Source organism: Acomys minous, assembly GCF_964271855.1.
Source record: "Acomys minous genome assembly, chromosome: 2".
In the NCBI taxonomy this organism is placed as follows: Eukaryota; Metazoa; Chordata; class Mammalia; order Rodentia; family Muridae; genus Acomys; species Acomys minous.
Window position 1 is genome coordinate 116,891,640 of NC_140484.1, and position 22,964 is coordinate 116,914,603.

Here is a 22,964-nt window from a genome sequence, read left to right on the forward strand (position 1 = left end):
ATGAAGGACTTTCTGGTGCTAAGTACTGAGCCGGGTGTGTCCCCCCCCCCCCACTCTCTTGTCATCTCTACAGTTCTTCTGAGCGGCAGGTACTACTACTGCCTCGCTTCATACAGAAGGACAATCAGGAAGTGGCCTCTTCGAGGCTGAGGAACCCATAGGTACTGTACCCAGGTCTGGGTCAGAGGCCTCCCTGTCCCCTCCCTCTTACTGCCTATGCCTTTGATCCAGACCTCTATGCGCCTCTCGCCTGTGACCAAGATCAAAACCACCAAATAGCTAACACCAGGTACCTACAGGCACCCGTGAGACAGAACCTAGGAATGACTCAGCTTTTGAAGATTTGTGATGATATAATTTCACACCCAACCAAACATGACTCGTTTGCTAACCATCAAAGCCGATGTCCGGGAGGGTCAGAGGTTTGCAGGTGCTGGGCAGAGCTGCCCCATATCGCTTCGGGGACCCCTGTGGCTCCACTCCTCTGTACACTATTTCCTCCACGGACTCTGATGCCTCACAGTCAGCTCCATGCTTTCTAGTGCAGTGCCGCCCATGGTTCCAGCCCCAGATTCCCCTAACACAACAGACTCAGAAACACAAACACGAGATGCCACTGCAATGGACTTCACCACAAGCCTGCCTTTCCCATTTAACCATCTGACCAGCAAAAATCGGGGGACACCCTTGTCAACACATTATTAAGGTGCAGCAGAAGACCCATTCCCTCCCTTCTGTTTAGGACAGCAGCTCCTTCCACAGGCTTCAAGGGTGGGTGATAACAGACTGTCTCCTCCCCTTGCCTCATTCTAGAAAGAATACTTAAAGGATGGATCCATCTGCCCATGGTCCTAAGCCCATGTCAACAATCAAGATAAGGGGCTGACCCATGCACTGCCACACTGCAAGATTCCCTGTGATAATCCAACACTCTTGCTCACTCTAAAGAGCCATTCTTCACACTTAAAATATCCAAGCTCTTCCCCAGCACTCCACCTCACCCAGCCACTATGTACTGAAATTGCAGGCTAGTATGGCTGCAGAAATGGCTCAGAGGTTAAGAGCCTTGGCTGATTTTCCAGAGGACCAGAGTTCGATTCCCAGCACCTACATGTTAGCTCACAACCATTTCTAACTCAAGTTCTGGGGGGTGTAATGGCCTCTTCTGACTTCCATGGGCCCCTGTATGTTCATGGTGCACATGCACATGCACACGCGCACGCGCGCGCACACACACACACACACACACACACACAGGTAGGCGCACACACACATTTTATGTGCTTATATACATACAAGCACATAAAATAAATACATAAATTAGAGACTGTTCAAGATAGCCTATGAACCACGTGTCAGTATACCAAAAACTCCTATTGACAAAGAGGTTCCAGCTGCCAGGGAAGGACACTCTAGGACACTCTCAATAACCTGTGTCAACATTCATGCTAACTTGTACCCAAATTGATTATACAAGAAATTTAAAGCACATATTCTCCTTAACACCATATAAATTCTAGAATCTAGACTTTAAAGTCTATCCCTGCTAGTGTTCACACCTTGTACAATCCCTTTGCCTTGGTGTGAACAAGGCCTGGGACTTTGGAATGTGGCAAAGGTGATGAGCAGAGGCCTAGTTTGCTGGCACAGAGGCTCTAGAGACACTGTACCTAGTGGCTTAGAAAAATTAAGCGGCCACATTGGGAGGCTCACAGGAAGGAACTTAAGACAGCCTCTAAAATTTGAGAGTGGTGTCTAGTTGACAGCCAGCAAGAAGTCAGCAGCCACAAGCAATACTGACATTATGTAAGCTGGGAAGTAAAACTTTCCTCAACAGAGACGCTAGGTGAAAACCCAGTCCTGGCTTATACTTCAAGGACAGCTTTGCCTAAGACTCAACTGAGTCATAGCAGACCCACAGAAATCCCAAGAAAATATATGTGTTATCTTAAGTCACTAAATTGACAGTAACGTATTATGAAGCTATGGAAAGCTTAACAGATTCAAGTGTGACACCACGTGCCTATACCTAAAGACATCTAGAGAAGAGGGTGGATGGGTGAATGAATGCATGCACAAGTGGCCAGCAGTGATGACTATTAAGGGTCCCCATACTTGTTGGTCTTGCCTCCCTAGCTTGAGTCCCTGGGGCTATCACTAGCCACTGTGAATCAAAGGAGTCAATAAAGATGTCAATTGTCAGTCACTCACAATGACAATGACAACTACCATGCAGGCAGCCCCATTCAGGCTTATTCAAACAAACAATGGCCTTAGGAGTCTATGGGGTTTTTTGTTGTTGTTACTGTGTTGTTTTGTTGTTTTGTTTTTGTTTTGTTTTTGAGACAGGGTTTCTCTGTGTAGCCTTGACTGTCCTGGACTCCCTTTGTGGACCAAGCTGGCCTCGAACTCATAGAGATCCACCTGCCTCTGCCTCCTGAGTGCTGGGATTAAAGGAGTGCACCACCACGCCCGGCCTAGGAGCCTGTCTTAATTTTAGACATTTAGACTCCCCACTACTTACGCACTGATCATGGCACGTTCCGCTTTGTTTCCTTCAGGTGTTAGGAAGTGGAGCGATCAGAGCCTCATGCACGTTGAGCATGTGCTCATGGCTGAGCTCCCCCGCCCGCAACTCCGCTTCCTTTTCCAAGTGCTCCTCCAACCTGCTCCATGCTCGCTTTCAAGCAAGACAGCACACAAACATTTGCTTCCCCGTGCTGCACGCTGCGCCCAGGCCGATTCTCCACAGCACTGACACTCACGGTCTCAGCACTTTGTTGCCTCTATGTGTAGTTACTGCCCTCCTAGTTGACTCCTGACAAGAGCCCTGGTACTTGGTGGCCCAGCCTATCCCAGCTCCAAGTGCCTGGACTCACACCAGGCACTCTGAATCAAAGGAATCAGCCAAGATGCTAAGTGCTGTGACCCTAGGACACAGGATAGCAAAAGAGCCCCCTGTGGGGTACCCTGCAGGCTCCAGCTGTAGCTTTACTTTAGGCCCGATCCATTGATCCAGGTATTTTGTTTCAAGGATCTGCAAACTTTTTCTGTAAAAGGCCACAGTTTTTAGGTTTTATAGGCCATGCATGCTGTACAAAACCTCCCATATGTAATGTGTAATGAACACGCTAGAGCTAAAATATTTGCAAAAACAAGCCGCAGGCTGGAGTCAGCCTATGCAGAGCACTTTGCTGATCTCAGCGTTGTGGAACTTGCCCGCTGTTTGGAAATCTCCAGCTCTTTGCAGAGAGTTCTGCACATTGTGCCTTATTAGAATTCACTGAAGCCATCTAGGAAGCACTGGGCACCCAAAGGCTCTAAGCACCCCAATATTCCAGCTTACTTGAACCACATCCTTGGTTAGAGTGACCCTCATAATCTTTTACCTTTGAAAAGGGACTGGTCACCAGCACCACCAAGGCTGGAGCACAGCCTTGACCCTTAACCCTGGCCCAGACAGCCCGGGCATCATCAAGCTTTCGGAAGCAGCACAACCCACATTCCCTGGAGTGCTTGTTCTTCCATCCATGCCCATTACTGCCAGCCCCTCCCTTAGCTCAAGGAGACTGAGCACTTCTCAGCCCTTGTTCCATATATAAGGAAGGACTGCAGCTTTAAGACATGAACACACACAGCCTCATAAGGGACTCTTTAATGGTGACTCCCTGCTAGAGTCTCAAGCATACCTATGGATACTGGGGTGCCACTGGTTACCTAGGAAGACTAGTCACATGTCCCGATACACCTTTCCAAGAAAAGAGCCCAGGCCTGCCAGGGAGAGCCAGAAGAACGCTGCTCAGGGCAGCTCTTAGGGTTCAGAGAAAGCTGGTGGGGTGACTCTCGCTCCTTACCTGCTTTGAGTTGGTCAGATAGAGCTTGGCTGCCAGGTTGATGACCTGCAGCTTCACAATGTCCTCCTCTGCTGTGAAGGACTTGGCCATTTTTCTCAGGACGTCGGGGGCAATCTTGGGCACATGTTCACAGTACTCGCCAATGAGCCAGAGGATGCTGGCTCGTGCCATGGGCACCTGTGGGTATGGACAGACATTGGGGACCAGAAGAAACGTGTGGATGAGATGAACTGCCAAGGAAACGGCTGCCATCTGAGGCGGCCCACTGTCCCTGAGGCTGGGGACAGAGGGGTAGAATAGATTAACAGGTGGGCCTTTCATAAACAGCACCCCTCTTCTTCCACATGGGTTTATTATGGGTAAAGCTGCCAAGACCCAAAAGCAGCTATGGTTTTCTAGATTTATTTCTGTACTGTCGTGTCAGTCTTTCTGAATCTTCAGGAATGGCATTAGGGATATTTCAACCCAGCAATGCAACAGGATAAAAAAAAGTGGCCCGGGGGGGGGGGGGGGGCATTAATCAGTCAGCCATCTTTGGTGAGAGCTTTGGTGGAAAAAGAGTAGTGAGTGGTATGGGCCAAAGAGCTCTGTGAGGGATCCCCGGGGAGAGAGTCTTGAACAACAAGCTCACACAGTCTAACCTCTTTCCTTCCAGCACCAATTTGGAAGTTGATTTGGATGAAGCTAAAGCCTTTAGTCACAAGTTCTTAAAGCCATGGGGACAGGGCTAGAAAGATGGCCCAGAAATTAAGAGCACTCACTGCTCTTGCAGATGACCCGAGTTCAGTTCCCAGCATCCACACTGGCAGTGCACAACTGCCTGAAACTCTAGCTCCAGGAAATCTGAAGCCACTGGACCCCCTGCAGGCCCTTACACTTAGGTGCACATACCCTACACCCGCTCCCCGCCCCCATATAATTCAAAGTAAAATAAATCTTTAAGAAGAAATCGTGGGACTGGGCATTGGTGGCACACGCCTGTTAATCCCAGCACTTGGGAGGCAGAGTTAGGAGGATCTCTGTGAGTTGGAGGCCAGCCTGGTCTACAGAGTGAGTTCAGGACAGCCAGGGCTACACAAAGAAACTGGGTCTTAAAACAAACAAAACAAAACAAAGAAATCATGGGGCCACTGTCAGGGTGGCCTGGGGAACAATGAGTTGCTCCCTCACCTGGATGTTGTCTGTGAGCTTCGCCAAGTGTTTGATGATCTCGCCATGCTGTGCTGGCTGCATCTGCAGCAGCTTCTTAATGACCACCACTGACTCTGCCACCACAAGCTCTAGGGAATGGGAAGGAGAACACGAGCCCTGGAACAGTGAGCTGGCCACCCCTGCCATTCCCTTGCATCTGTCTTCCCGCCCCCCCTGCACTTCTCAAGCGGCTCTCCATTTACAGCGATACCAGGGCACCAACTCAAGCAGATAAACACACAGTGCCTAGACACATGAGGGGATACCCACTGGCCAGCAGGGTCAGACATGCAGGCACCCAGACACCATCCAGGCTGGACCCTCCTCCAGGTAAACACTGACCATCACGGTTGGACAGAAGCTGCACCAAGCCATTGAGGCAGGTGTCGCGGACCCGGCCTATGTTGGTTGCACATCGTCCGATGGCCTGGATCGTGGCAGCCACGAAGTCTTTGTCCATGCTCCGAATGTAGGTCTGTGGGACATCACGACACAATGACATCCAGTAAGTGACCCCCACAGTAGAGGGATTAAGTAGACTAAGACTGTGACCCTCCCTCATTTTATAACTCATCATGCCAGAGACTGTCTCCCCATCCAGGGATTCAGCAGCCCAAGGCCAACAGAAGGCACTGAAATGGGGACCTAAGGTAACACTTCTCCAGCTTTGGGCTCTTGCAGAAGACACACTCCATCAGGGCAGTTCTCACTGAGCAGAGGGATCTGCGGGGCACCCCTCCTGGGGGCTGCTGGGTGGAGGTTAACCTTTGGCCTATACCTGGAATTCCCGTAGAACAGTGGGGATGTTGGTCTCGTTGGCCAGGTTGGTCAGCACTTCCAGCTGCAGGGAGAGGGAGAGGCAGAGAGTGGTCAGTGTGGCCAGTGGGCTTCCTGGGATTTTTATTGTAAACAGACTAGGAAGCAATACTCGGGACAGTTCTGCACGCGCTTAGAGTGATGTAGAAATGCTAGATTATAAACCTTCTTCAGAACAGAAGATCAATTTGCCATCTCAATTAAGTCCCTGGCAAAGTATAGGTAAAGTATGGCCAGGCCAACTTCCATAGAAAACTATTCCTTTGGGGATTGAAAGCAAGGGTGGTCTGTATGTCTCTGAATGACCTGACCACTCTTCCTAATTCCTGCCTCAGAGTCTTTGCAAATGCTGTTCCATTTGTACGGGACAGTTCTTCCTATTTCTGACCCTGCATTTACTTAGGTAGTCCACATTCATTTATCAGATCTCAAAGGAAGCTTCCTTTATCCATGCTGGCTCTAGTCTATTTTGTTTTTAATTTTTATTTATTTTCTGTTTATCGGTTCTGTGCACCATGTGCAGCAGTGCCTGCGCATGTCAGAAGAGGGCCTTGGATTCCCTGGAATTGGAGTTGCAGGCAGTCATGAGCTCTCATGTGGGCACTGGGAATGGAACACCGGTCTCCTAGAAGAGCAGCCAGTGCTCTTAACAGTTGAGCCGTCTCTCCAGACCTTATGCCCTTATTTGCATTTCTCTGCACTCTTCTCTCTTGGCATGTTTCATAGATAGATTTTTACATTTACCTTGTGATCAGCTACGTAATGCTTTTCTGCCCCCCAAAAGACTGTAAGTTAAAAAAAAAAAGGCAGGGTCTCTGACTCATTTGCTTCACCTTGAACCCCTAGATCTATACCTGTTCATCGTAGTTTTGTTTTGAGACGGTGTCTCAAGCAGCCACAGTTGGCCTTGACCTCGACATGTGGCCAAGAATGAGCTTGACCTCCTGATCCTTCTGCTTCTGCCACCAGAGTGACATGTGCCACCTCATCCTGTTTATGGGGTGCTAGAGAACCAAACCCGGCGACTTTTGCTTACTATGCAAGCACTCTCCCCAAATCCCGAGTCCCTAGATCTAGTAACAGAGGTAGTAGCAGATGTAACAGCAAGGGAGGAAATTCAGGCAGCACTCAGTGACAGCACTCACTAATAAAGCAATCCAATGGGGATGGGATGCAAGGACAGGCTCTCAACACTTCTCCTGTTCATGAATAGAATACCTGAAAGTCTGAAGGGGCAGGCACGTGAGAGACAGAGCACTGAGTGGGGGAAAGCAAGCATGACCCTTCAAGCTTCAGACTTCGATGACGTCACACTAGTGACATCACGTCTTGGACTCTACAATTGTAAAATACAAAATGGAAGTGATACACACTTTTGCGGGAGGCAGGGGCGGACCACTGTTGTGTAACAGCTTCCTCCAAACTTGAAACATTCCATCCTGCAGGAAGCTCCTTGAGCAGGAAGGTAAACAACTCAAAACAGCTTCCAGAAGTCCCTGACACTGACCAGCTTCGCTAGGCCCCTCTCTGCATGCGGCAGTAAACAATACAAGCTTGAGATTCAGAGGAGCTAAGCTGCCAAGTGGACTCTCCGCCAAACCATGCTGCAAAAGACTCTTGAGGCCAGACCAGCTGCCTGGGAGGAGCGGCAACCAGTAGAGCTGCCTGGAAGAGGTTTAGACCACAGTCACCCAGAAAGGATATTCTCCAGCCAGCTGAGCTGCCTGCAGGCTGTGCAGTGTGATCCAGGTTCCCAGCTTTTGTGAGCTGTCCCTCCCACCCCCCCACCATGCTGCGGGGGGGTCGGGGGGCCTTGGTGATGCAGCTGTCTTTGAGTTGGTTCTGTTCCTGTAAGTCACCCCTCACACATACTCTTTTTTTTTTCCGCTTTCTTTCTTTTCTTTTTTCTTTTTTTTTTTATATTTTATTTAATTTTAATTTATGTGTGTTGGAGTGAGGGTGTCAGATCTTGGAGTTACAGACAGTTGTGAGCTGCCATGTGGGTGCTGGGATTGAACCCCAGTCCTTTGGAAGAGCAGGCAGCGCTCTTAACCACTGAGCCATCTCTCCAGCCCCTTTTTTGGTTTTTCGAGACAGGGTTTCTCTGTGTAACAGCTCTGGCTGTCCTGGAACTCGCTGTGTAGGCCAGGCTGGCCTTGAACTCAGAGATCCACCTGTCTCTGCCTCCCAAGTGCTGGGATTAAAGGCGTGCCCCACCATCGCCCAGCATTCACCCATACTCTTGTAGTAACCCCAATAGAAATCATTGGTTCACCAAATTGGACTTTGGTGGGCTCCCTATCTGGGATTAGGACCTAAGTGCTGCACCTCCTCACAGGAGGCAAGCCAAGGGGGCAGTTCCCCACCATCTGAGCAAAACACCTTCTGCCTGGAGATGTGCTCAGCTCCAGAAAGAGGCAGGCACCAATGTGTCCAGTGTTAGTTAAGGCAGCTGCTATTCACCCAGGTGATGAGGGATCAGAGGCCATGTACCCTGTCCTGCACTCACCTTCAGGATCTTGATCTGGGTGGGGTCGGTGGACCTAATGTAGAAGCTCTTCAGGTAGGGTTCAAACATGCCCTGGCAAGAGAGAGCATTCCTGGGGATCTCCACCACAGCACTAGATCTGCCTCTTCCGGAGATGCCTGCCTCTCCCAGCACAGGCTCCAAGACCCTTCAGCCTCAACACTGTCATCCTTGCCCCAAGCTCGCAGTCCATCTTAGGTCTAACTTAACCTTTCTCATTAACATCCCCCCCCACTTCCCCCAGTGGCTCCTACAGGATCTAGACCCTGCTCCTGGTTTGCCATTTGCCTTTCTGGTCATGAAAACCTATAGCCTGTCCACAGGACAATCCCCCCACAATCCTCCCACCCCCGCTTCATCCCCCGCCCTGCCCCGTCTTTCCCTGCAACTCTGTTCATTCCACCCCAATTCCATTGTCCTTGATTCTCCCAACCTCTATCTCAGCAGCTCCCACAGAACCAGGTCTTGTACACATGCTCACCCGGCGCTTGATAGACATGGTGGCCACATTCTGGAGTACTACGTACTGCACCTCACTGTGGAGAGAGTGAGTCAGAGGTTTCTGAACCCCTCGGTCGGGGGGCCAGGGGAGATGGGGTTGGGCAGGACAGGTTGGCCCGAAACATTCCCGAACTGATGGGAAGGGGGGGTGGAATCGGGCTGCGGAGGGGGCGGGGCTTCCCGCACCTGTGGCTGCGCAGCAGGCGGACCAGCGCCTTGGCAATGACTCCCACCTCCGCCTTGGGCGCCAGGTGGAAGTAAAGCTGCGCCACCGCCATGACCACCGCGGCACTGCGGCTCTGCAGCAGCGGTTTGGTGTTGCGCAGCAGCAGCCGGTGGTCGGGGTCCATCACATAGGGCTTCCGAGCAGGCAGTGCTGCAGTAGCTGCCTCCTCTGATCCAGGGCCTTTGGCTTCATCCTCTTCGGAGCCGTAGAATGCCTTCTCCGGGTTCTCCTCCAGCAAGGACTCCTGGAAAGGACAGGGAGTCGGTCTGTGGGCACCTTCCCTTGGGTGACCTCCCGCCCCTCCCGGGGGACTGGAGCCTTGCTCTCACGTTCTGTGTGGGGCTCAGGAACTGTGTGCGAGCATAGCGCGTGAGCATACTGATGATCACCACCTGGCCCCACTCCTCCACGTCAATTAGCAGGTTGCAGAGCTTCCTGTAGTTTTTGTGAATCAGGTCGATACGCTCCGGACAAACCTCCTCGAAGGCCATCACGACACTGCCCGCCACCAGCTGGTGAAGCAAGGCAAAGGGGTGTGAATGGAAAGGGCAGAGGAACCAGCATCTGTCTCTTCCCTTCCCGTCATTCATCTTGTCTCCCCATAATGCACCCACCGTGGTCTTGTCTGCCAGAAGCTTCTCGATGACTTCTATCAGCTGGTCCTTCTGATCTGAGTCCAAACTGAGGGAAAAACACAATTGCTGGCAATGTGTTCCTTCCTGTCTCCAGGCTCACCAACAGCTGCCCCAACCAGGCTCAGCTCCTATGTGTGCCAGTGGACACGCATGTGCGTGTACACACACACACACACACACACACACACACACACACACACACATATCAAGAAATGTGAGCCCCACCTTTGGCCTGTATTTGTCAGATCTCTAAACCGTCTTACTCCAAATGAATAGCAGCCTGCAAGGCCGTGGTTAGCTCAGGGGTAGGCTGGGGCTTAGCAACCCAGGCCCCTAAAAGACAAAGGACAAAGCTAGGGCACACCTGTAGAGTTTGGGGATGGCATGGGCGGCTGTTTTCCGAACGTAGGGTGACATGTCCGAGGCAGCTTCCTTGATGGCCAGCATCATGATGGGCACTATGATGGGCACACGGATGCTAGAGAGAACACGGAGGGCACTGGCACGGATCAGCTGGTTGGGATCCTAAGGGCAGAAGTGGAGACAAAGGCCTGAGAGGGCATTAGATTGCCTAAGGGGAAGACCACACCCTTTTGGGAATCACTATTCCTGGCTCCTGCCACCAGATCTCGCTTCCCTGCCTCCTGACAAGGGCTACCAGGTGTCTGGTACCTTGGTGTCCTGTGACAGTTTCCTTTGGGATTGAAACACTCCATCCTCCTTTGCTTTAAGAAGACCCTGAAAGACCCTGAAACAGGCCACATTCTCTTGGCCTCTCCCTGCCAGAGTCAACAATACAAGCCTAGAGTCCCTCTCAGACTAAGAGAGGCTGAGCTGCCAGGACTCAGAGGAGCTAAGTTACAAAACTCCGAGACCAGACCAGCTGCTGCCTAGGAGAAACGGCAACCAGTCAAGCAGCCTAGAAAAGGTTTAGACCAGAGTCTAAGCAATTGAGCTGCCTGCAGGCTGTGCAGTGTGCTCCAGGTTCCCGGCTTTTGTGAGCTGCCACACCACCCCATGCTGAGGCGGGTAGGCCTTGATCATGCAGCCGTCTTTGAGTCTTTTTTGCTCCTGTAAGTTAACCCCTCACCCATTCTCTTGTAAGTAACCCAAATAAAACTCATTGGTTCAAACAAATTAGACATCCGTATGTCCATTCATTGGTCTGTCCTGAGTAGATGTGTGTGTTGTGTCTTGCCAGGGAAAGTTTTGTCAAACCACACTTGGGGCCACCAACTCTGACTGCCAAAATCCTGACGTATAAATATGTGTGCCGAGAAGCAGCTTTGTTTCCGAAAGGGCCGAAAACTTCAGAACGTCCAAAGACTCTCTCTTAGGAGTCAGCATCTGTCTCTGGCTGAAGCCTCTGCCAGAAAACACGCCACTCTCTTCCAGAGAGCGCCTCGCTACGCCCCTGCCCCAGCGGCCTATCAAAAGTGGCCCTTCTTCTCCAAAATTAAAAACCGTGCGTAGGCTGCTCCTGTTGAGATGGCGTCCCATACATGCTTGATGACACCATGCACTCTCCTGCTGTGATCTCAGAGCTCAGCGCTATCTTCCCGCAGCAGCTGCAAACCAACAGTTCTCAACATGTGGGTCACAGCTCCTCTGGGGTCCAAAGACCCTTTCACGGGGGTCACATATTGCCTGTCCTGCGTATCAGACACCCTACATATCTGACATTTGCATTACAATTCATAATAGTAGAAAATCACAGTTATGAAGTAGCAAGGGAAATGATTTTATGGTGGGGGGGGCGGGTCACCACAACATGAGGAACTGTATTAAAGGGTCGCAGCATTAGGGAGGGTGAGAACTATTGCTGCACACAGCTAATAGTCTTGCAGTAGACAACAAGAGTGCCGGAACACTACAGGAAGACAGATGGAGAAGGAGATCCACAAAGCCAGGTGTGAAAGTGATGGTAAGCCCTGGGCAATTTCTGGAATTGATATTTAATGGTGTAGCTTAAAAGCATTTATCTGAAAAGCAGGATCCTGTATTTTCTTAGACAAATTGTATGACATCAACGCACTAAAACCTGGCCTGCTTTATTTTAACATTTCTTTTTCTTTTGGAAACAATCATAGGGGAAAAAAAACATCTGTTTTCATTTGGGAAGAGGTAATTAGGTTGGTAGATGTTAGTATTGTGGCTCTTGATTTCAGCAAGGCCTTCTGAGAGTCTTTCATAACACTTTCTGCATTGCTACCCTTGATGTAGGCTTTTTGCCTCACATAATTGTATAAGCACTTTAGGAGCAGAGTTTGGGCCTATTTTATCTCTGTATCATCATAGCTTTTTACTCATGAAGGGTGTTACATTTTTTTCTCCTTGTTTTTAGGATTTTCCAAAGTAAGAGAGAAAAATACTGGCTGACTATACAGTCTGTGGGTCCACAACATAATTTATTAACAAAACATTAATAATCTGGAAACACTATATGCCACACACTCCAAACCAATGCACTGGCCCAAATAACCAGAAGACACAAATTAAGGGACAAAACTTAAAATTCGGAGCCTTTGCACTGGGTGTGGCGGTGCGTGCGTGCAGTCCCCATTGCCAAAGAATCTGAGGCGGGACTGAATTGTTTGAAGCCACAACTTAGCAAAAATGGTGTCCCCAAATAAATAAAAGTAAAAGGGACTGAGGATCTTTAGCCCCAGCACTCAGGAGACTGAAGGAGAATTATGAGTTGCAGGCTAGTCTGTACTACAAAGCAAGTTCCAGGCCTGCTTTATAGCAAGGCCTTGTCTCAAAATACCAAAAGAAAAGGGATGTCGGGGAGGGGGGTGCTGGCTGGGAGGGAGGGAGGGATGCTGGGGGTGAAACACGGAAGCAGTGTGCTTGTCTAGCAAGTCTGAGGGCCTGGGGTAGATCTCCAGCATTGTGGTGGATCCTGGATGAGTAATGCTGTGAAACTAACTAAATAAAACAGTGTTTCACAGGAGATCCCAGGGGCTACTCAGAGACAGAAGGGCAGAAGAAATCTAGGTTATCTGTTTGCCAGCCACAGGGTTGAAAGTATGATAAGCAGGAGAGAGAGAGAGGAGGGGGGAAAGAGAGAGAGAAAACAACAGCCAGAAACATGGCTTTAGGTTATCTGAAAAAACAAACAAACAAACAAACAAACAAACAAAGAGAACCTGGGTGTACACAATGGTCCAAGGAGGGCCCTAAACCTAATGATAAAAAAAAAAAAAAAAAAAAAAAGGAAACTCCATTTGTATTATAAGGCCATTTACAAAACAGTATCACATTGTTTAGGAATGCATAACCAATCGGCAAAAGAATAACCACATGGCCAGCCGGATGGCTCGAGAGCTAAGGCAGCGCCACCAGACCTGACGCTCCTGAGACTGACCCCTGGGATCCACTGGGATCCACGTGATAGAAGGAGATTGGCTCGCCTCACACACACAAAAAGTAAATAAAGAAGTGCAATTTAGGGAGCCAGATGTGGGGGCGCCCACCTTTAATCCCAGCACTCGGGAGGCAGATACGGGTGGGTTGCTGTGAGTTCGAGGCCAGCCTGGTCTACAAAAGTGAGTCTAGGACATGCAGGGCTGTAGAGAAACCCTATCTCAAAAGAAGAAAACAAAACAAAAACAAAAAAAGAAAGAAAAATATACACATATGAAAAGTAGAGGAGACAGACAGGACACTCAGGGTGTGTGAGAAACAGTGCCTGTGCTGAGTGGAGCAGGACATTCACTGGACCTTTTATGGACATGGAATCCTTCATTTGTGGTTCTGGCGACTGAACCTAGGGCATTGCCTATACTTAAAATAATTTCTAAAAATTATACAGCAGAGGTTTCAATATAATGTAATGAATGGTTAAGAAACAAACAAGAGTGCCAGGCATGGTGGCGCACCCCTTTAATCCCAGCACTCGGGAGGCAGAGGCAGGTGGATCTCTGTGAGTTCGAGGCCAGCCTGGTCTACAAAGTGAGTCCAGGACAGCCAAGGCTACACAGAGAAACCCTGTCTTGGGAGGAAAAAAGATAGGGCAAAGGGTGTGCCATACGGCTTCATGAAGAAGTGTGGTCCCTATCAGTGGAGATGTGCCAGAGATGTCCAACAATAAAGCCTGCTAGGCCACCAACCTCAGGACAGATCTGTTAGAAGCCTATTATTTTTTTAGAGTGAAGATTTATTAGAACATAAGTGCATCCAGTTCTTTAACACAAAATTTAGTCATTACATGGTTAAGACATTACAATCTACAAGACCCGGGCTGGAGAGATGGCTCAGAGGTTAAGAGCACTGGCTGCTCTTCCAGAGGTCCTGAGTTTGATTCTCAGCAACCACACGGGGGCTCGCAACCATCTGTAATGGGATCTGGTGCCCTTTTCTGGCCTGCAGTCGTATGTATACGTAATAAATAAATCTAAAAATAAAAAATAAAAATAAGCAGTCTACAAGACCTAAATACTACTTGGACATTTTGCAGTTTGCTGACAACTGTTCTTTTGGCATTTGAGCTGGTCTAGATGAGCTCAGGTCTTTTTCTTTTCTTTTTACATATACGTTTATAATATTACACATATATACAATAAACTACCTATAGCAAGGAGACCTACAAAACAATCAGGAATTATATAATAGTGTTTTGACTACTTGTATTTGGCAGCTTTGAAAAAAACATCTTTCCTATCTTGGTGCATCTAAAATTCTGAATGTAAATCAGTATCTATCATGTCTCATCATTATCAACTTAAAACATCTATCTAGACCTAAAAGTATCTTAACTTCTAAACAACTAAGCTTAATTGTAAAACTAAACTATCTGGTCTTCAACCCCATCAGAGACTTGAGAAGGAATAAAATTAATTACCTGAGTATACAGGGAGTGCAGGTTAGCAGCTTCCCAAATGAGAAGATGACAGAGACAGTTTGCTGCCTTAAAAGTCACCCAAAATTCTCTATAATGTTGGAGCATCATCTTCAGCCTTCTGGTCCAATATATCTGACAGACATATTTGTGAGGCAGGAACTATTAAGGACTTACTTACCCTGTCTTGGCAGAGTTTGGCCAACAACTCTGCCTGCATCCAAGCTTGCCTGTTTTTAGGCAGAATTCTGTCTGTGGTAGAAATGAGGACATTTTGCCCTGTGGCTTGTTTGCCACATCTGAAGCCACCTCCATAAGGAGGTTATTTGATGCTCATCATCTTCTTTGAGGCAGGCTGAGTGTTGCCAGGAGTTAACCTGTCTCACTGTCAATGAATCTTTAAAATAATTTTTAAAAAAAATCTTTAAGCCAGCCGGGTGTGGTGGCGCACGCCTTTAATCCCAGCACTCAGGAGGCAGAGGCAGGCAGATCGCTGTGAGTTCGAGGCCAGCCTGGTCTACAAAGTGAGTCCAGGACAGCCAAGGCTAACACAGAGAGACCCTGTCTCGAAAAAACAAAAAAAAAAATCTTTAAATGCCATATTCTGTAGGTCTCTGAGGTTTTTGAGGACCTTATCTTACTATTTTACCTTATATTTCTATAGAATCATATCTATCTGTTGCACCTAGAATGTACAGTCTTGTGATTAAAAATAGACTAGTATGAAAAAAATAGACTAGTATGACCATAATTTGATCAACTAATAATTAACTTGTATAAGTTAACTTATCCTAAACAGCCTACAACAACATTTTCAAAGTATTGGAAGTAAGCCTTATATTATAATTGAGTTGTATGGGTGCAATACCTCATATTATAGTAGAAATATACATAGTGTGTGAAGAATAATTTTACATTTGAATTCTATACCAATGTATCAAAAATTAAACTTATTTTGCATCTATATACAAAATTCTACACCAGTGAATTAAAAATAACCTTGTGAGGAACAATTAAGGCCTTAAGTTGAGGAGTAGATTCACTACTCTATTTTTTGTTCTATCTTCCCTATATATTTCTATATTCCCCCTATCTCCAAACCTAAGAATGAGTGATAAAGCAAAAGAGAGAGAGAGAGAGATCCCTGAGTCCAACCTTGTTTTCTCTCTAAATAAGACCAATAATAACTTAAAAGCAACTCCCAGTGAAAATAAACATCTACAGCCCAAGAAAGCAACCAGAAAACTACCCAACCTCCCCTAAGAGAAATGGGGTGTCATTCTCTTAAGGCTTCCTCCGGCTTATGTGGGACAAATAATACCTTTGTAGGGGCCCAAATGCAAATTGGGGAAAATGGTTAAGCAAGCTAGGAATAGCGTCTGTGGCCCAGTTTCTAAATGTTGAGAAATTCCAGGTTTCATTAGAATCCTGTGTGAGACAATCAGAAACGCTAGACCACTTGGAATCGGAGAGCTGAGGTTTTTTTTCAAAGATGGGGAAGGAAAAGATTGTAGAAACTACGAGGAAATGCAAAATCCGCCCTAACATTTCAGAATAGCGTTTATAAAATAAGTTAACCTTGATTCAAACAAAAGACTGCTTACCAATCTGAGATGGAGCCCATGGTTTTGACTTGCAAGGCCGGTCTAGTATTTGTACGACATAAAGACACTCAAGCTACTTACTAATTAGTGTATGTAAAACTAACCGTGCTTCCTGCCCTCCCCTAAGAACAGATGCCCAGCCCTCCTACCAGCCCGGCAGAAGATACCAGAGGCTGAGCCCCAGAGAACAGTGGTCAGTTCTCAGCCCGCCCAGCACCCTACAGAACTGTGGGACACTGGAAGCATGAGTGTACCTCTCGAGCCCCTCTCACAGAAATCGGAACCGGAAGTGTAGAAAGAGAGGGCATGTGTAGGAGGAGTCACGGTCAGAGCTTTAAAAAGAAAGTGTGATATGGAGGGAGGAAACTGCTCATACGCTCCATGGAGGAATCGGAGCCTAATCAGCAAAGCACCCAATGGACGCGTGGGCATGAGTGCATGAATGCAACTCTAGGCCCCCCCGGACAGAAGGAAACAAAACAAAGCAACGGACGGGGCAATATTTACAGCTTAAATAGAGAGGGAGATTTCAGCCAGCCCACTGCCTCCTTCTAAAGGACGTGGATCTTCCCACTCTCCCTCCATTTAGGTGATTTCAATGTGTGTCTGGCTCAGAGTTCATTCTGCAAGAATAGATGTGATCTGGGTACTTAAAGGATGATTGTTTTTTAATACTCTGTGCATCTAAGACACGAGAGTGACCTCTGGGCTAAAAAGAAGAAAGACCAAATCTTTCCCTTTCTGGAACCGCCAGACGTACAGGACGCATCGAGAATGCGATTCCCAGAGTCAATTGTGATGGGTGCTTTTTGTCCTTCTGCAGTGACCTGAGCAGCCAGCCTCCCAGGGGGAGACCAAACTCCTGCATGGGAAACTGGTTCTCAGCAAAACCTCCTTGCGGGGTCACAGGCAAAAAGGTTCTTCAAGTCACTGATCTCTGCAGGCCCCAGGACCAGGCGAGCCTGTCACAGCCAAGGCTCTGCTACCCATGGTGAGAGGCACCTGTCATCAGAATGCTTCCCAAGGGACTGGCAGGGGCCTAGTATGGGTTCATATCAGCAGATGTGAGGACAGAGTCTCCACTGTGTGGGCTCAACTGAGTCATGCTGCAGGCAGCCTGCTGATTAAGGAAGGAAGGAAGGAAGGAAGGAAGGAAGAAAAGAAAGAAAGAAAGGAAAGTCTTTACTGGAACTCTACTTGAGATGAATCTCTACCCTGGGGTATTAAGACCTGCTTTTGACAAGGTGGGACCTTTAAGAAGTGACTGAGTCGGGAGGGCTCTGGATGGATGGATTAATGGCTTAAGAGTGGCTCTGTCTCTTGTATGTGTCCCTCTCACAATGTGATACCCTGTGCCACTTTGGGACTCTGCAGAGCAAAAGAGCCCTCAAAAGATGTGGCTTCCTCCTGCCCTTAGACTGTCCAGCTTCCAAGACTGTGAGGAGGATAAACCTTTTTTATTTATTTTATTTTATTTATTTATTTATTTATTTATTTATTTTTTTTTTGAGACAGGATTTCTCTGTGTAGCTTTGGCTATCCTGGACTAACTTTGTAGACCAGGCTGGCCTTGAACTCACAGTGATCTGCCTGCCTCTGCCTCCCGAGTGCTGGGATTAAAGGCGTGCGCCACCACTGCCCGGCTAGAGGAGAACAGAGCTTTGTTACAGGCATCTCAGGTACGGTGACATGGGCTCTGGGTAGCCAGTTCCTATCTCAAGTTCCTTGGTTTTTTGGGTTTTGGGTGTATGTGTATTGTTTCAATCTTTTGAGGCAGGGTGTTTCTGTGTAGCCCTGGCTGTCCTGGAACTCACTTTGCAGACCAGGCTGGCCTCGAATTTACGGAGACTCCGCCTCCCGAGTGCTGGGATCAAAGGCGTGCACCACCACCACAACCTGGCCTCTCAAGTTCACTCTAAGTCTGGCTTCTACCTGCTGAGGCCTCACTGGTCCTTTACTCTCCTCTGAACATGACTTTCCCAACTTCTGCAAGTAGGAAGAAGTCTCCAGAGTCCACAGCATTCATGGCTTCTGTCTGGACCCACTCCCCCATACAGTTCCAGTGAGGCCCAAGCCTCATGCCGACCTCTGACCTTTAGGCCACGCTGGAAGGTAGAGATGGACAGTAGAGCTAGATCTTGCTGCTCCTCAGCATAGCGGACCAGGTACACGTAGACAAGCTTCTTCACCTAAGGGAGAGCAGAGTTCTTGACAGGTTCCCTAGCGGGGGGTGGGGAGTACCTTCACCTCCCGGGATGCCATCACCACCCCTCCATGATGCTGTGGTTCATGGGGCCAAGTTCTTCCCATGGGGGACAACAGCCTCGAGTGTGTTCCTAGTTCCCAGACCTGATTCACATCCAGTCCGGGGACAAAGTCTTCTGGATTACAGACAGTTTGAACAGGCCAAGCCCCCAAGGGTTGAATAGTGTCCTTTCTTGCCCTCAGCCCAGCTTGAGTTTCAATCCCAGGTTGGGGTTGGAGACTGTTGCTGGGTGGTACTCACCTCTATGTTCTTACAGGCCACGTTCTTCACCACTGCAGGGAACAGGTCCGAGGCGTTCTTCCCACGGGCGATCATCTGGGTGTTGGGGACAAATAAGGAAAAAGGAGGGAAGGAGGTAGAACACCGATTATGGCAAGGCCCGATATACACCCAAGGTCACTTGGTCTTGAACACTCAGGCCCATCACCTATAGGAAGCCCCTCTCACCGCCACAATCCTCTTCATGGCCTCTAGCTTGAGGGAATCCTTGTTGGTGTCCAACATCTCTTTCAAGTCATCGTGCCTGGTGGGTGGGAGGTACAGAAAGGTCAGATAAGGAATGGGAGAGGGGCGTGGGACACCAGGATCCAGGCAGGACTAAGGCCAAGTCTAGACTGCAGAGGGAGAAAGAGCCAGGGGGTGGAGAGGTGGGGAGTGGAAACGGGTAAGCCACAGATTAGGGTTTCAGGAGAAACACGTGGGCCAGCCACTATTATGGGTTGGATTGTGTTCTCCGGCCAAGAGAAAGGATGCTGAGGTACTAATCTGCTGGTGTCTCAGAATGTTTGGAAGCAGATTTGTCAAGGATGTATGCTGGGGAGACAGCTCAGTCGGCAAAGTGAGCATATGGGCTTGAATTCAAGCTCCAGGACCTGCGTAAGGGCTGAGTGAAGTGGAAAGTGCTTGTAAGGCCAGCGCTGGGGAGCTGAAGACGGGAAGGTCCCTGGGGCTCACTGGCCAGTCAGCAGAGGCAAATGTGTGAGCCCCAGGTCCCAGTGAGAGACTCTGCCTGAGAAAAAAACAAACTCAGGTGGATGACTCCCACACATGAAGCATGCAGACACCCGTATCCCTCACACATGTGTAAAGATGGAATGACAGAGGCTTCTTGATAAAATGGCATTACAGCTCCAAAACCAGCAGCATAAAGTGAACATATCAAGATCAAAGTATATATACTACACTTCAACCACCAAACATCACAGGGTACCCTGGCCCATCTTCAATGTGCTCACAAGAGTCTTGTATTAGCTGATGGGCACAGCGTCAAAGTGTCACTCTGCACATAGCTAGCCTGGGAAAGGACAAAACTCAAAGTGCTTCCTATGGTATGCATGGCACCATGAAGTCAACACTCACTGGCTGGTTCATCATTAAGTTAGGGGGTACTCATTCTTTTTTTTTTTTTTTTTGAGACAGGGTTTCTCTGTGTAGCCTTGGCTGTCCTGGACTCGTATTGTAGACCAGGCTGGCCTCAAACTCACAGGGATCCACCTGCCCCTGCCTCCCGAGTGCTGGGATTAAAGGCGTGCGCCACCACTGCCCAGCAGGTGACCCACTCTTAAGTTAAATGAAGCCATACCATAGTTGGGTGGCTCCCTAGTGCAGTATGCCTCCTGGTGTGTCTGTTACTTCAGTGTGAGACAATCTTGCTATATAGCCCACGGTGGACTCCTACCTCAGCTTGATGATTCTCCTGCCTCAGCTCCTGGACTGCTAAGATTACAGCATGCACCCAGATGCCACCCAGATCCTCTGGTGTTCCCATTCAAAGAGCTGTCACTGACACTTGAGTGGGCTCTTGAGTGGTGTAGCTGCCTCCAAGTCACCCATGCTCCCAAAGGTGATGGTCACCTATGCACTTCCCTGGTTCACTGCACTGAGCTTAGATAAAATGGTTTTTCTTTGGTCTGTCTTTGGTGCTACACCTGGGGTGAATCTATGTCTGTTCATGTCACCTCAGGAAAAGTCCCACATCCCCAAACACAACCCTGGAGACCAGTTACTCAAGAGGTATTCCGCCAGGGTGTGGGCAGAGCACAGACTATTTGGCTGGGCTTTGGCAGCACTGAGAGTCTTGGAAGCTGACAGAGATGGATAGGCACCAGCTTTCCCAGTGTGAAAGTGTGCACTGCTGTACCCTCCCAAATACACACTCCATGATCCACTCACATATAAGGACCTCTCATGTATACCACACACTTCCACGCCTGTGGGTGTGTCGATAGCACAGACATAGAACCATACCCCCACACACATCCCTCAAAGACACAAATAATCATACACAGGAAACTGCAGACAGCTACCCACAAAGCCCAAACACACAGACTCTCAGAACTACACACAAGCAGTAGCACATCCTTCCACAGAACCACTCTCAATGCATAAAGCCGCAGGCGCCCTGCGCATAAATATATGCCACAGAGACCTCTCCACACTCCCCAACACCATCCATAGACAGACACACACCATACAGGTTCCTTCCAGTCACACACCACATTAGCCATATCTAATACACATACAGCCTTAACACATTTGCTTCCTTTAGGCTCATTCACCAAAACGGCCAGGGGGACTTCAAGACAGATGACCTCTGACCTCTCGAGAGCCCATCCTGGTGGGTGGTGGGGTAGGGGGATGGCCTGCTGTGGACATAGCAGGCTCTGAGTGTTCCTCCAGAAGGCTGTTTCACACCTGGGTGTCCTTGCCACACCTAAAATGTCTCAGGCCCCTGTCAAATGCTCACACCCCAGGGCATCCCACCCACAAAATGCTTTTCAGGCTCTGGATGGAAGGGAGGGAACACTGGGTATGAAACAGAGCAGGCAGAATTGATCTTTAAATGCCCACAACCCAGACTAGACCTCTTGGGGTGAGATGACCTCGCCCCCTCTTTTGTTCCCACTACTCCCCCCCTGGCTTCAAGTTCCCAGGAGACAAAGGAAGGGAGAGATACAAAACAATGCCCGAAGGTCATGAAATATTCATCTCCCAGTGAGATCCTCTTACTTCACACTCATTCCGACCTGACCCTTGATTAGCAGACTCTGGATTAACTGACTCCCCTGGTGGTGCCAGAGCCCCCAGGTGTGTCAAAGATGACCTTGGGATCGGACACAGCCCCCTTACCCAGCAGCCACTGGGCTTCTTCCCCAAGTTGTGGTCTGTAACCCAGAGAGACTGGCTGACCTTGGACTGTGTTTTATTTGGTTGGTTTGTTGTGTTTTCTGTCCCCACACTTTATCCTGAGCCCACTCCAGACAGGGCTTGTGGGAAGAGAACAGTTCAGGTGGGACCTCAAGCCTTGAATGTTTTACCATCTCCCTCCCTTCAGAGTTTCCGGGGAGTTAAAGTTCCGCATATTCCTTGGTCACACTCTTATCCTTCAGGGGTCCTGTGACCTCTACCTGCAGCCCCTCAAGCCTGTCCTTGAACACCTACTCCTCCTTCACCTGAGCTGAAACACGAAGGAGCCGGGCTAAAAAGTAGCAGCTTTCTGACGGTAGAGCAGGGCTGTTCCCTCTGTACCTTAGTGGCCGGCTCTGGGTCTGGCCTTGGTCAACCTCAGGGCAAGATCCTTCTATCGATGTTTCTGGGGCTGTGTCTTCCTCGGGAGCCTGCAGCCACCGAAGCTCCTCAGGCTTCAGGGCCTGGTACCAGGGTGGGGGCCCACCTTCAGGGCCCAGCACAGGACTGGAAGCCTCTTCCGGATCGGCCCCTCTGGCCCCTGGCCTCACTACAGTTCCTGGGAGCTGCAGGAATCGCTGCATCTGGCATCCGGTCCAGCTCCAGCAGAGTACTGAGCCAGCCAGCAAGCTGGGTCTGTTTGTCACTGCCCACTGCCACCAGAAGGCCCGCCCTGAAACTCAGTAACTAGACACTGGCCAGGTGGCAGGCTCTGGTTTCCTTCTCCAATGCTCAGAAGCAAAACCCCAGAGGTACAGATGGCCAGGGACAGGGACTGAGTCCACCCCAGTCTCCGGGCAGGTGGGAGGGTCAGGGGAAGAATTTTCCTTTCCATTCCAAGTGTCACAGGCACAACCGAACCCTAAGTTTTCTCTGAAATGTGTTCCCCTACTCCCTAGAAGTGTCATACATCCCTGCTCGCTCTGGTCCAGCTCCTTGATCCTCATCAGTCTTTCCAAAGCCAGTTTGTATAGTTAGCCTTGACTGTCAGTGTGTGGGCTACAGAGAGCAAAGCCCGCAAAGCAAACCTGCAGGCTTGTCTGTGAGGAAATATTTAGTCCGCTCTAATGCAGGTAGGAAAAACTGGGCACATCCTCATGAGCTGGGCACCCTAGCTGAATAAAAAGGAGGAAGTGGGAGCTGTAGAGATGGCTCAGTGCTGAAGAGTGCTGGGTGTTCTTCTAGAGGACCCTGGTTTGCTTCCCAGCACCCATGTGGCTGCTCACAATGAGCTGTAACTGCAGTTCCAGGGTATCAGACAAACTCTTCTGTACTCCATAGGCACAGGTACAATGTGGTGCACAGACATGTATGTAAA

The 22,964-nt window shown here is 49.1% G+C and overlaps 1 protein-coding gene across 1 annotated transcript in view; it reads right to left on the reverse strand.

Moving 5' to 3' along the window:
• AP3B2 (adaptor related protein complex 3 subunit beta 2) overlaps positions 1-22,964 on the reverse strand; it is a 36,296-nt gene that overhangs the window by 8,922 nt on the left and 4,410 nt on the right. Inside the window, exons 2-14 of the mRNA XM_084773959.1 lie at positions 18,908-18,983; positions 18,701-18,775; positions 18,288-18,383; positions 10,115-10,275; positions 9,730-9,796; positions 9,445-9,627; positions 9,076-9,359; positions 8,870-8,924; positions 8,371-8,442; positions 5,824-5,886; positions 5,388-5,520; positions 5,025-5,134; positions 3,855-4,031 (exon numbers count right to left, since the gene is read on the reverse strand). Coding sequence (XP_084630085.1) covers positions 3,855-4,031; positions 5,025-5,134; positions 5,388-5,520; positions 5,824-5,886; positions 8,371-8,442; positions 8,870-8,924; positions 9,076-9,359; positions 9,445-9,627; positions 9,730-9,796; positions 10,115-10,275; positions 18,288-18,383; positions 18,701-18,775; positions 18,908-18,983 — 1,552 coding nt within the window. The remainder of the gene's footprint in view (positions 1-3,854; positions 4,032-5,024; positions 5,135-5,387; positions 5,521-5,823; positions 5,887-8,370; positions 8,443-8,869; positions 8,925-9,075; positions 9,360-9,444; positions 9,628-9,729; positions 9,797-10,114; positions 10,276-18,287; positions 18,384-18,700; positions 18,776-18,907; positions 18,984-22,964) is intronic.